Source organism: Microtus pennsylvanicus, chromosome 10, assembly GCF_037038515.1.
Source record: "Microtus pennsylvanicus isolate mMicPen1 chromosome 10, mMicPen1.hap1, whole genome shotgun sequence".
In the NCBI taxonomy this organism is placed as follows: Eukaryota; Metazoa; Chordata; class Mammalia; order Rodentia; family Cricetidae; genus Microtus; species Microtus pennsylvanicus.
In genome coordinates, this window is record NC_134588.1 from 78,766,186 (window position 1) to 78,781,263 (window position 15,078).

The following is a 15,078-nucleotide window of genomic DNA, read 5'->3' on the forward strand; positions in this document are numbered from 1 at the left end:
GGGGCCTTGTTTCAAAATTAATCTTTTATAATTAATTAGTAATTTAAAATATCTTGGTAAATGATACTTAAATGGCATGGAATTATGCTAGCTCTGAGTGATGAAGTCGTCTGCTAGAGATTTGCCGTTTTGGAGCGAGAGATATTTGCACACGCCACGTGGGACAACAGAACATTGTGCCTCCTGAATTTACTTTTGCAACAACCTGGATAAAGAGCAGATTCTTTATATTCAGATTGTGGGGGCCTCACTCACCGCAGCAGAACCAGAAAGGAAATTGCTTGGAGTCAACCCACTTCCATTAAGGATTAAATTGGCCTCTGGCCATGCTGTCATCCTGGGAGGCCAAGCTGGGAAAGGATGTTGATGAGGGGGACCCTTTCCACCTTTGTCACCCTCCATATTCCACCCAGCCTGTGCAAAAGGACCAATAGGAGCAATGAGAAGCCGTCCCTACAGCCGTTTCCCCCAGTCCTTCTCCTATCCTTCCACTACAGAAGAGTCTGTCAGTGCCTAACCACAAAGGTAAATGTCACCTGTTGCCATTGTCACTTCGTCACAGCCTTTCCTTTCTCAACATTGCAAAGATCACCTTGGACCACTCTGCCCCCAGAAGGTCACCACTCTGGTTGATATAGGGGCACACTGCAACATGGGTTTTCTCTAGGGGTGTCTGTCTATGTGTGTTCTGGTGCCTGACAGACTGTGCCAGTTTGAGGGGCTGGTGTTACAGGTTATATCCTTGATATGTTGGGGAGTGGAAAAGTGGAGACAGTTGTAGCAGTAGGAGCGGCGGGGCTACGTCCCCAGCACCCGGCCGCCTGCTAGCTTATGCCTCGAAATAATTACACGGACACTGTATTCTTTTAAACACTGCTTGGCCCATTTCTATCTAGCCTCTTCTCGGCTAACTCTCGCACCTGGACTAGCCCATTTCTAGTGTAGCCCACGAGGTGGCTTACCAGGAAGATTCTAGCCTATGTCCATCCTGGGTCGGAGCTTCATCGCATGTGCCTCAGAGAGCAGAGCTCTTGCGTCCACCCTGGAGATGGGAGCATGGCGTCTCTCTGAGGCGTCTGCCCCTGAGAGGAGAGCTGTCGAGTCTGAGCTCACTTCCTCTTCCTCCCAGCATTCTGTTCTGTTTACTCCTCCCACCTTTGTTTTAACCTATGAGGGCCAGCCAAGCAGTTTCTTTATTGCTTAACCAATGAAATCAACAGATTGATATATGACACTCCCACATCAGACAGTATTGTGTGTGTGTGTGTGTGTGTGTGTGTCTGTCTGTCTGTCTGTCTGTCTCTGTGTATACATACATACATATTGTGAACTAGTCTCCCACACATGCTTACATCAATGTTTACTTCCACTCCAGCCCCATATATTCATCTCTGTGCCTTGTGCTGGCTTCCCCCACATGGCACATCTGGGTGAGGACCACTCCACCTATAGAAGAAGTCCAGGCTATTTGCTGACCTCTGGTGACCTAGAATAGGATTCTAAGGCAATTAACTATAAATCTTCCCAACAGCAGAAGGTTTAAGACAAAAGTCCTGGATTAATAAGCCACCTAGGACTTGCTGAGCAGCCAAAGATGCAGCCAAAACACAAACGAGATAACCTCAGCTATAAGCCTTTCTACAGGAAACAAGAACTATAAGAAACACCCACTTACTCCCCCAAAAGATGGCCAGGTTTGGGGGCTCTCAAATGAGAAAAGAGGGAATGTTACATAGCCCCAACCCATGGTTTTCCATCCCAGTAGAATGGAAAGAAAGCCCGATTTTCATGGGACAGTGGGGGAGGGAACGCGGCACCTGTCACTGTGAACGAGGAGCAATCAGCTGTCTTTTACAGAGCATTTGGCTAGGCTCTCATTTCTAACTAGACATCGCAGATGGAAAGAAAAGAGAAGAAAATACAGAAGAAGCAAAGGAGAGAGGGGACTATGGAAAGCTAGAAGCAGGCTCCCAACAATGACAAGGTGAAAGGGTAAATCTGAGAGCTCACACACAGCCAGCAGAAGCCTCAGTGGGAGGGAGCCCTGGGTCACCCCCTCTCCACTAGCTTCTGAGGATGCTCTGTAGTACGTGGTCCAGTTGGCCTCAGAGAGAAGGCTAGTTCCTGTATCCTGGTATTTAATATAGTCCTTGATCCCACAGGAGCCACCAGACAGTACTGGTTGGGTCCACAGGTGATTGGCTAGATGGAGGGATTAGATGACAGACAGACAGTGACAAATGGGACACATTCATCCAGTGAAGAGCCAACTGTCAGTGGACAGCTGGTCTCCCCCATCAAACACGACCTGGAGAGGGATGAAGACAGGAAGACTGTGGACCATTAGCCTCTAAGACCTGTAACTGCGCCCCCACCTGCACCAATTGATCCTGCCTAAAGCTGATTCCCTGATCTGACTCAGGAGTCTTTCTTACAGTCAGCTTAGCCTCAGTGTCAGCCATTTCTGGTCACCTGCCTCTCTGTATCCATTCAGTTGGTGCCAGCTCATTCTTCTAGGCCTGGCCTTGTTATTACTGCGTTCAGGAAGCCTCCCAGACACTGTCATTATCTGTCTCACTGGCCACAAGGTACTGTTCCATCCCTTCTGCCACTATGGATAACAGGACTTTTTCATATCTCCATCTTCGCTGACCAAGCTGGAAGCCCCATGGAAGCAGGAAGCCAGCCACAGTGCTGGGGCTCATTAAACCTGCAAACACGCCAGATGGAATGTATGAGAAGACAGCTCGAGAAGCTGTCGCTGAGCAGGCTCTCCAGAGCAAGGCCCTGATCTTAGCCCTCCTCAGCAGCTTCAGACTTCATTGCTTGAGTTCCCAAGGCTCTGGAGTGAAGTAGAAAGACCCATGCCCACCTCCCCATCTGGTGAACCAGCTGACAGGCTTGAGTGACGATGACATCACAGACAAACTCACAGCCCGCTAAAGTCATCCGCCAGCCAGTGCCAAAACCGAACTGGAGAGACAGTGAGCCCACCCCACTTCCAGGTAAGGTGACTGCAAGGAGTCTCCCTGCCTCCCTCTTCCTTCCCTCTCTCCAAGGCCAAGAACAGAACAGAGCATGTCCTGCCGGAGGCAGAAATTGTTCAGCAAGCCACAAGGACATCTGTGTGGCGATCACAGACCTGGGACCAGAATACCAGGAATGTAATCCCTCCAAGCTCAGCTGTTCCAGGCAGCATGGGGGTGGGGGATTCTCCTCCAAGCTCAGATACTCCAGGGGTGCTTCTGGCCACCCTACTTTGCTGCTGTTTCTGTTTTATTATGATGTCAGGTGGAACCCAAATCTTTGTACATGCTAGCCAACTGTCCTACACGGAGCCATAAACCCAGCCCTCTCGCTACCTTTTAAAGACACTGTATCAACATCTTGAAGAAAATGCAGAATTCAGAATGAGTCATGCAGTTGTGTAGCTTGGTCTCTTAGTAAGACTTCTCACTGCTAAGTGAGAGCAGGACCTCTCCCTGGCACTTAGCTGGGTGCGGGTAACCTCTTTCCCCAGTGCTGGATTACCTGGCCCCGCCTCGATGTAAGGGGAGGAGCTTGGTCCTGCCTCAACTTGATGTGCCCTGCTTTGTGCAAGCCCATGGGATGTCTGTCCATTCTGAACGGAGATGGAAGAGGAGCAGATGGGGAGGGGGTAGATGGGAAAATGGAGGGGACAGGAGGTGAGGAGGGAGGGGAAACTGATTGGCATGTAAAGCAAAGGAAAAAATGTTATTTAAATAGAAAGAATTAGAATAAAATAAAATAAAATAAAATAAAAAAGACTGAGTCATGGACAGCAGTGGGTCCATGAGCCCACGGGGACCCAGGCAAGCACCAAGATGGTGGTTTCCTACAACCCACCTTCCCACAAATCACCAAGACCAGAGTTTGGAAATCTGCTAGCCCCGGGCAACACTGTGCCTCATGATGTTAAATCACAGATAATCCAGTGGTACCATGTAACCCGCAGGCAAGGGCTGAGGGCAGTGAACTGCTTCAGCAGGGTTACTACTCAGAGAGACAGTTTCTAACACGGTTCACTGGCAGCCTAGCAGGTCATGGTGTGCAAGGCTCGGTACTAACAACAATGAAAGCGTCAAGCACATCAGCAGACTCACACTTAGGGGAAGGCAAGTCTCCAGCGGGGCTGACTTTCTTCACCCACTCCCATTCAGCCATGCTTTCTAAAAGGGAGAAATAAGACATGGCAGCTGGGAAGGCCGCACAACCTACAAGGCCCCACAGCTCCTCTGTGCCTTCCAATCCACACGGCAGTGGCCTCTCACTCCTCTAGACAGTGCTCTGAATGTCATAAGATTCAGAAAGGGGGTCACCCTCGTGAGAATCATCTGTCCTGTCCTAACAAAGAGGAAAGTGGGTCAGTCTGCCTGAGGAGCTCAAGCAATGTCCCCAGGCAATGACAAAGATGGAGCTCCCCGTCTTTTAGGAGACTTGCAGGACTAGACAGCTGGACAGAAGTGTTCTCCAGACTCTAGATCCTTTTCCCATCTATGCCTGATAGACACACTAAGACTCTTAGAATGAGGCCTGGAACAACCCGGAAGCATATCTTCCTCCCCGATGCTGGCAACAACCGCATGCATCTTTGACAGAAAGTGTAACACACTGTGTCCTCTGAAGTCACCAGCAGTGGAGGAGACAAGACTCTGGAACAGGCCAAGCCCGGACTAGAATTCCATTCTGCCTCTCAGTAACAATGACTTGATACAAATCACTTAACAACTGTTAAAATCACAACTGAAACAGGTGCTGAGGGGGGAAATGAGCACCAAGGGCCAGACCCACGTGGGCACCAGGAAAGGATGGCTTCCTCTATTACGGTGGCCTGGCCAGGAACCAGAGACTAGGACTTTATAGGCACTTAAAGAAAGGCAGAGGTGGTATGTCCTCTAATCCAAATTCAAAGACTGTCTTCACACTCAGTCTCCTGACACCACTCCAGTCAGAGCTGCCTGACAAGGGAAGGAGCCACTCCATTTTATCCACGCCCCCAAACACCCAGAGTGTGAACACAGTCTGGAGAATTAGAAAAGGCAGCCGGCTAAAGCCAAGCACAGTGCACACTGCACCACAGGAGTCTGGATAATTACTCACTTGGAAATAACACATTTAGGCCAGTTGTGGTTGTGTGTAAATCCTTCGGGGACTGAGAAACAAGAAAGGCCTAGATTCGTGTAGATGGAAAATATACATGTGTATGCACAGCCAAATGTTTCTCAGCACTGTGATCTTAGCAGCTGCAGCAACTGAGTCTATAAAGATCAAACAAATTGATCAACATCACACAGACAGGAAGTGGAGCAGAGACTGGACCAGAATCTGTGGAACTGCAAGACCCATTTTCTTTCCTCTCCCAAGCGTCCCAGAGATCAATGGCAGAGAGGGAAGGAGATGAGCAGAAAGGCCATGGAATTAGAACAAAGTGAGAAGCTGGGAAGCTGGTGACAAAAACCGTGGAGACTCTCCCCAGGGCAGACGGATCCAAGTCTGGCAGTAAACAGAGAGAAAAGTCACCCTGTGAGCCACCTTCTGCAAACACACCACTGAGAGCATTCTGAGAAAGGCCGGTCATGTCAGCACTGCTAATCTGAGGCTGAATCACTGCATACAGGGAAGAGAGCTCTGCTGAGGATGCTGAGAACCCACAGGACAGCACAGCCTGGCTGACCACCAGCATGATCCGGGCCTGATTAGCTGAGAGCGTCGGGGCTGCTGGCCAACTTACACCAAATTAAGCGTTCCCAGTGTTAGGCTCTCCAGCAGTGGGCTTCGTGCTGGTTCCTGGTGCATGCGGTAGCATTCTGAATGATAATTAATTAGAGGGGAGAAGCAGAATAAGGAAGCATAGTACATCAGATGAAATTAGTATAATTCAGCCTTTTTCTTTCATTTTACCTGCAATCAGAGAAGGCTGGTAAGGTGGCTTGGGTCAGGAGGGAAACCCCAGGGAGCATCCACTGTTCTATACTCCTATGGTCCATTGGGCCCTCACTTGTTCCCAGATGCACCACACCTGTAGCCAGTTCTTCCCGCAAACCAACTCAGGCCCAGGGAGTGACAGCCACTCTCTGTTTACCACCTCTGTGCCATGAGACCCCTGGAACCAGTCCCAGCCAGCACTTCTAGCTCAGTTTTCTAGTCTGATCTCAAATTAATGGATTCTTTGCGAAATTGGAGGCCCTCCCTAGCCTTCCTGTGGACGTCCGGATCCCTAATAGAGGTGTTTTTCAAAGGAGCACACACCAATCAGCACAAGCGCCAAAGAAGACGCTCGCTCACCCCAGGCACCACTTGGTACGCCACAGACGCCTCCACCGAATGTCAACAAATCCCGCGGCAAACCTGCCCACTTCTCCAGAGAGCTAGAAACTCAATTTATCCCTACAGGTGGATGCAACCAAGAAAAGAAAACTACTAGGAAAAACATCCGGGTTTCAACTTGGAAAATCGGGGCAGTAACTTACAAGCAGGCTTCCCACCTGTCCCACAGCCTCTTCTGAGTCAGAGAAGAACATGGGTCACCTATTAGGGACCCATCAGTAGCCATATCGTGTTGAGGCTTCTCTCTGTATAGTCAGGTACTGGGGACTGAGCGCTCATGTGTTCCCTGTTTGTTTCTCTTATACACCTGACCCATTCAGCGGCCCTGGACACCAGGCATGAGCGGCCTCAGCTCCCGTGACCTACCTCATTGATGAAGGAGTGGGCCCCTTGTGGGCTAAGCAGTAAGATGGCACGGCGCAGCGTGTCCCTGTAGCGGTTCAGCTCCTCTGTCTTCATGGTGGTGAAGAGACTGGTGAACACGTGACTGATATTCTTGTCCACCTTTTGTAAAGAGACGTCGAGGCCCAGCCGTGAGGCCTGGTCCAGAAAGCTTTGGAGCCCACGGATATCTGAGCATGGGAGAAGAGGAAGGAAGAACCATCTTTAAATGGGAAGGGATCTAGCCGGGAGGGCAACTAACCCCAATGCTCCTAACCCAGGCAGCCACCAGCAGAAACGGGGTTCCTGTCTACTTCATTCATTCAGAGCAGGCTACAAGGCAGCAACTTAGACCCAACATCCTCATCAGCATCTAGCCCTAGGGTATAGAGTGGCTATCGTCTAGCATTGGGAATCCTTTCTGCCATCTGAAAGGTACTATGACAAAAACCACCCTTTGTAATTCTTTTTTTTTTCTCACGTATAGTCTCAATTCTGGCTGTTCTGTCCTCCAGGCTACATGGGCTGGTGCCCTGCCTCGGGTTTCCCCATCTCCCTCTGTACCTCACATCAGAGGTTTCTTGACCCTCTAGAGACAGATAAGACTACTGACTACCCTGAAGAGACCTGACCCAGCCTTGGGATGGGCCATTCTAACTCTGGGCCGCACACTCTAATCCTCCGAATGTCAACATCTCATGTGATGACCCCTAGCCAATACCACAGGCCTTGTCTTGCTTCAGGATCTGATTTTCTTCCTAGAACTCCCTTCCTCTTGCTTTGTACCAAGAGGTAACTCTCCCAAATCCAATCAGAAGCTCATGTTCCAACTGATTCAGAGATGAATAGATGGCCAAGATCCTTCACTGAGACTTTCCCCAGCAGTAGGAAGGAACATCTATCTACAAGGTAAGTCAATTGAATCAACTACCTGAGGGTAGGAGTCCAGAGTGGATCCTGGAGCCCAGAAATAAGACACACTCTCACTGACCTACCACTGTGAGGGGCCAGGAGCTGTTTGTCTGTTGTTGTTGTTGTTGTTGTCATTGTTGTTGTTAAGTACGACTCTAATAAACATGAAGCAACAGCTCTGCACAAGCCATCCAACTTCCCCAAGGGACACTGCTATGTTGACCAATGAATGGAACCAATACAGAAGCAAGCAGGTATAAGCCAGGGACACTGCTATGTTGACGCTATTCAAGCCTTGAGGTCCATCTGTGTCTGACACTGTCTCCTGGACTTCCCAAGAGTTCCCTTTGCTTCCTAAGCGACTTCATGTTTCATTTCTGTCACTTGTAACCTAAATTGTCAACACATAGGAAAGTCGTTTTGCTACCCTAGAGTGCTTCCGTTACCTCCTTGTGCTGGTTGGTTTTGGGTGTCAACTTCATACAAGCTGTAGCACAATTAATAAACACCCAAAAAGAGATATTGAAGTTCAGCCTTAAGGTCAGAAACTCAAAACACACAGCCAGCCACTGACTCTTACCTCTACCTCCGTCTGAAATGGCAATCCTGCCTCCAGGAATCTCAGAATGAGACTCTCTGAGAGCTGTCTCCTTCTGTCTTATATTCCTCTCTCTGGGCTAGGACTAAAGGCATGCATCACTACTGCCTGCTTTCTATGGCAAACTAGTGGGGCTACTGGGATTAAAGGTGTGTGTCACCACTGCCTGGTCTGTAAGGCTGATCAGTGTGACTGTTTTACTCTATGACCTTCAGGCAAACTCTATTTATTAAAATACAAATGAAATATCACTACAACAAGCTACAGTCATCAGAGGAGGGAGCCCCAGTTGAGGAATGCCTCCAAGAGATCCAGTTGTACGGTATTTTCTCAATTAGTGATCAATGTGGGAAGGCCCAGCCCATGGTGGGTGGTGGCATCCCTGGGCTCGTGATCCTGGGTTCTGTAAGAAAGCAGGTTGAGCAAGCCATGGAAAGCAAGCCAATAAGTAGCTCCCCTCCAAGGCCTTTGCATCAACTCTTGCATCCAGGATTCTGCCCTATATGAGTTCCTATCTTGTTTCCCTTCGATGATGAACAGCAATGATGAAGTATAAGTCGAATAAACCCTTTCCTCCCTAACTTGCTTTCTGGTCATGATGTTTCATCACAGCAAGAGAAACCCTAGGGTGCTTTATCCTTGCATTCCTGATCCCAGGGGCAGATTCTCCAGAGGAAGCTGAGTACCTCATATAGTCTCACAAGGCCACTGTCCCCATGCCCTGGAGTCACTAAGACTCCAGTCACTGTGTAGTGCTAACCAAAAAGATTTTATTTCCTGGTGCTTCTCTGGAAATGCCTCCTCCTGGCTGTCACACAAACAGTTCTACATGAGCAAGTGTCAAGGGTGCTGGTATAGAGGCCCTCAGCTTTCTATCCTGATGGGAAAACAGACTTACCAGTAAATCTAGTCTCAGCTTCACTGTAGCAGGAGTAGTCCCAGGACTACCACAGGGGAATGCCCAAGAGTAGGCCCTACAGGAAATTCTAAGAGATCCTTAAACTCCCAGGCAAAGCATTTCTCCTTTCCACTCTTCACCTTGCTCATCAATAAAACGAGACCCTGAAAGACACGATTCCTATGCAATAGCCTTCTTGGGTCCAAGAAGCAGGCACATGGTAGTCCAGAGAGCCAGGTTCATAATGATGCAAAGAAGAACACTGTGGTGCCCAGAGGAGGATCCTACAGGCCATTTCAGAGATAGGCAAAGCAGACCAACAGGTATGCATGCCTGCAGTCACCTGTGTTCTAGTCTAGCCAGGACTTTGGTCTGTCCATTTGGCAGCCTGACCCTGAAGCATAGACATGATACAAGTTAGGGCTTAGGCCCCGGAGAAAGATGCAAAAAGGCATGAGGTCGGCCTCTTCACTATGCTCCAGAGTGAGGACAATACTTCCAGCAGATAGCTCTCCGAGGACTCTGACGTGGTGCTTTGTAACTGTCGCAGCACCCAGAGACCCCAACCTACAGACTCAAGTTATCAAAGCCCCTTGAATTTCCATAGAAGTCACTGGGTTTCCACCATCCCATGTGGAACCCCTAAGACCTATTTTTTAAGTGAAATTGAAGAATTGTGCTAGCTAGGTTTTTATCAACTTAACACAAGACAGAAAATCATGTAGGGAGAAGGAACCCCAACTAAGAAAATGACTCCATCAGAATGGCTCGTGGGCAAACTTGTGGAGCATTTTCTTAATTAATGATTAATATGAGAGGGTGGTACCACAGCAGGGCAGGTGGTTCTGGGTGGTACCATATCATAAGGAAGAAGGCTGAGCGAGCCACAGGGAACAAGCCAGTAACCGGTGATCCTCTGTGGTCTCGCTCTGCTTCAGCTCCTGCCTCAAGGTTCCTGCTTAGATTCCTGCCCTGACTTCCTTCCATAGACTATGACATGGAAGTGTGAGCCAGATAGGCCCTTTCCTACTCAAGGTGCTTTTGATTACAATTTTTTTTAATCACAGAAACAGAAAGCAAGAGAAAATAAAAATTATTCTTATTTTGCTTTATTATTTTTATTTTGTTTTAATCAACATAATAACTGGAGATATATAGAATACAGTGAGATATTTTAATATTTGTATGCATTCTATAACAAGCATGTCAGCTAAATTAGTATATTTATCACTTCATACATTTTCTCTATGATGGGGCATCCAAACTCATCTCATCCAGCTATTGTGCAGCATTTAATACAGCTACAGCACTGCTAACCACAGTCACCCCACTATGACCACACAAAGACTTAGTCCTTCCGACAGCACTCTGTGCCGGATCGCCAGCACCCTCTCATCTTCTGTCAACTCCACAACATCTACTTACCTCTCCTTCTACAACATCAGCCTTCTTTATCAAATTTTATTTAACTTTCATTTAATTTTATTTTTTACTGAAAATAGATTTTTTTCATATAAAATATTCTGATTATGGTTGCCCCTCCCTTAACTCTTCCCAGATTCTCTTCCTCCTACCCACCCACCCACCCAAATTCAAATCCTTTCTTGCTTTCTCTTATCAGAAAACAAACAAGTAACAATATTAATAATAAACTAATAATAATAATAATAGATAAAAACCAAATAATCCTGTACAGGACAATATAAACAAACAAGCAGAAAAACAAAGAACCAAAGAAAAGAGTACAAAAAACATATATAGATGCGTGGATGTACACACTGGAACACACAGGAATCCCATAAAAACACCACAATAGGAAATCATAATATATAAACAAATGACAAATAAAAAGTGAAAAACACAAAATGCTCAAGAGAATTATTATGACACACAAAAAAAAAACCTTCTAAAACTACCATTAAATTTATTTTGGTTGGCCATCTGCTGCTGGGCCTGGGATCTGGCCTTAAGAACGGTTTTAAATTCTTTTCAAAACCTCATGGAACCTTCTCAAAAATTGACCACATACTAGATAACAAAACAAACCTCAATAGATACAAAAAAATTGGAATAACCCCATGTATTTTATCAGATCACCATGGCTTAAAACTAGGATTCAACAACAATATTAAATCCAGAAAGCCTACAAACACATAGAAATTAAACAATGCTCACCTGAATCATCAATGGGTAAAGGGTGAAATTAAAGACTTGCTAAAATTCAATGAAAATGACCACACAACATATCCAAATATATGGGACACAATGAAATCAGTGTTAAGAGGAAAGTTCATAGCACTAAATGCCTAGATAAAGAAGCTAGAAAAGTTCCACACTAGTGAATTAACAGAACATTTAAAAACTTGAGAACATAAAGAAGCAAACTCGGCCAGGAGAACTAGACAGCAGAAAATAATAAAATTGAGAGCAAAAATCACCAAAATAGAAACAAAGAAAACAATACAAAGAATCAATGGGAAGAGTGGGTTCTTCAAGAAAATCAACAAAATAGACAAACCTTTATCCAAACTAACCAAAAAGCAGTGAAAAAAATCCAAATTAACAAAATCCGAAATAAAAAGGGGGACATAACAACAGAAACAGAGGAAATCCAGAGAATAATCAGTCTTGAGGTCCTAGCTAGAGTAATAAGACAACAAAAGGAGATCAAGAGGATGTAAATCAAAAAAGAAAAAGTCAAACTCTCACTACTTGCTGATGATATGATAGTTTACATAAGCGACATCAAAAATTCTACTAAGGAACTTCTACAACTCATAAACACCTACAATAATGTAGCAGGATACAAGATTAACTCAAAAAAATTAGTAGCCCTCCTTTACACAGATGATAAATGTGCTGAGAAAGAAATCAGAGAAATATCACCCTTCTAAATAGCCACAAATAGCATAAAATAACTCAGAGTAACTCTAATCAAACAAGTGGAATACTTGTATGATAAGACCTTTAAATCTTTGAAGAAAGAAATTGAAGAAGACACCAGAAAGTGGAAAGATTTCTCATGCTCTTGGGTATGTAGAATTAATATAGTAAAAAATGGCAATCTTACCATAAGCAATCTACAGATTCAATGCAATGTCCAGCAAAATTCTTCACAGATCTAAAGAACGGTACTCAACTTCATATGGAAAAGCAAAAAACCCAGGATAGTCAAAACAATCCTGTACAATAAAAGAACTTCTGGAGGCATCACAATCCCTGACTTCAAACTCTACTACAGAGCTATAGTACTGAGAACAGCCTGGTATTGGCATAAGAACAGACAGGAGGACCCATGGAACTGAATCAAAGACCCAGATATTAATCCACACACCTACAAACACCTGATTTTTGACAAAAAAGAAAAAATATAAAATGGAAAAAAAGCACATTTAACAAATGGTGTTGGCATAACCGGATATCAACATGTAGAAAAATGAAAATAGATCTATCAACATGCACAAAACTCAAGTCCAAATGGATCAAAGACCTCAACATAGAGCCAGCAACACTAAACCTCACAGAAGAGAAAGAAGGATGTACACTTGAACATATAGGCACAGAAGACCACTTACTTCTTAAATATAACCCCAGCAGCACAGACACTGAGAGAAACAATTAATAAATGGGCCCTCCTGAAACTGAAAAGCTTCTGTAAAGCAAAGGACATGGTCAACAAGACAAAATGACAGCCTACAGAATGGGAAAAGATCTTCAACAACCCCACATCAGACAGAGAGCTGTTCTCAAAAATACACAAAGAACTCAAGAACATCATGAAAAAAACAAATAATTCAATAAAAAAATGGAGTACAGACCCAAACAGAGAACTCTCAACAGAGGAATCTAAAATGGCTGAAAGACACTTCAGGAAAAGCTCAACATCTTTAGACATCAGTGACATGCAAATCAAAACAACTCTGAGATTCCATCTTACACCTGTAAGAATGGCCAAGATCAAAAACACTGATGACAACTTATGCTGGAGAGGTTGTGGGGTAAAGGGAACACTCCTACATTGCTGGTGGGAGTGCAAACTGGTAAAACCCTTTTGGATATCGGTGTGGCGATTTCTCAGAAAATTAGGAAACAACCTTCCTCAAGATCCAGTAATACCACTTTTGGATATTTACCCTAAGGATGCTCAATCACACCACAAGGACATGTGCTCAACTATGTTCATAGCAGCATTGTTTGTCATAACCAGAACCTGGAAACAACCTAAATGCCCTTCAACCAAAGAATGGATAAGGAAAATGTGGTACATTTACACAATGGAGTACTATACAGCAGAAAAAAACATCTTGAAATTTTCAGGCAAATGGACGGATCCAGAAAATATCATATTGAGTGAGGTAACCCAGACCCAGAAAGATAAATATCAAATTTACTCACTCATAAGTGGGTTTTTAGACATAAAGCAAAGAAAACCAGCCTACAAATCACAATCCCAGAGAACCCAGACAACAATGAGGACCCTAAGAGAGTCATACATGGATCTAATCTACGTGGGAAGTAGAAAAAAACAAGATCTCCTGAGTAAACTGGGAGCATGGAGACAATGGGAGAGGGTTGAAGGGGAGGGGGAAAGAAGGGAGGGGAGCAGAGAAAAATGTATGGCTCAATAAAATCAATAGAAAAGAAAACAAACAAACAACAACTTAAAAAAGAATTGTTTTATATACCCAACAAGACTCCACTGGGGAAAAAAAACTAAGTTTTCACTTACAAGTAGGCATCAGTTGAAGAAAGCATCTGAGTTAGAGATGGGCTTGTGTCAGCTTCTTCTATAAGTTTTGGGACCCTATCTGGGGCCTTGTGCAGCTATGGGTCTCAGTATTTCTCATCTACTGCAAGATGTCTCTGATGATGGCTGAACAAGACACTGATCTGTGAGTATAGCAGAATGTCATTAGGAGTCATTTTGTTACTATCTATGTTCCCTTTGCTAAACAGTACTTTTAGTTTTCCTCTAGATCCTTGGCTTATCTAGGCTCAGGTTCTTGGCCACCCAAGCAGTGTTAAGGATTGGTTCCTTCTTATGAAGTGGGTCTTAAATACAATTAGATTTTGGTTGGTTAGTCCCATAAGCTTTTACTAGCACATCTTGCAAGCAGGTCACAATTATAAATCAAAGGGTTTGTATCTGGGTTTATGTCTATGTTTCTCCTTTAGTAGCATGTGAAGTAATTTCCAGTACCATGAACACTAGTCAGTAGGGGTGAAGGCTCTGTGTAGGCACCAACTCAACTTTTCCATGTTCAATGAGTTATGTAGGTTTTGTCTTCAGCAATGGGACTTGCCATCAGTTTGTGGAGATCAACCAATAGCTTTGACAATAGCCTGTTTAAGCATTTGGTTTTACAGCACTGTTCACAATACTCTAGATATGAAATCAACCTAAGTATTATTCGACAGACAGACGGATGGACAGATGGATGGATGGAGAAAAATACAGAGCATAAATAAATTGAATACTATTCGGCCATAAAAAGTAATGAAATCCTGTCAGTTGTGGAAGTATGGATAAACTCAGATGAATTTGTGTCAAGAGAAATCCTAATGGTATTCTGCTATTCTCACAGATGGTTGCCTAGCCCAACTGTTATCAGAGTGGCATCACCTAGCAACTGATAGGAGCAGATGCAGAGACCCATAGCCAAACACCAGATGGAGCCAGGGCAACCCTACAGAGGACAGGGAGGAAGGATTGTAGAAGCCAGAAGTGTCGAGGACACCACAAGAATATGACCCACACAGTCAACTAAGCGGCACTCAGAGGGGCTCATAGAGACTGAAGTGACAACCAAGGACCCTATATTGATCTGAGCTAGGTCCTCTGCATATACATTATGGTTGTGTAGATTAGTGTTCTTGTGAGACTCCTAACGGTGGGAATAGGGCTGTCACTGACTCTTTTGCCTACACTTAGAGCCCCTTT

At 45.1% G+C, this 15,078-nt stretch overlaps 1 protein-coding gene across 2 annotated transcripts in view; it reads right to left on the reverse strand.

Annotated features, from left to right (window-relative positions):
- Positions 1-15,078, reverse strand: part of Grid1 (glutamate ionotropic receptor delta type subunit 1) — a 759,372-nt gene that overhangs the window by 537,526 nt on the left and 206,768 nt on the right. For both annotated transcript variants that reach the window (XM_075988693.1, XM_075988692.1), the window contains exon 4: positions 6,715-6,920. In XM_075988693.1, the coding sequence (XP_075844808.1) occupies positions 6,715-6,920 (206 nt within the window). The remainder of the gene's footprint in view (positions 1-6,714; positions 6,921-15,078) is intronic.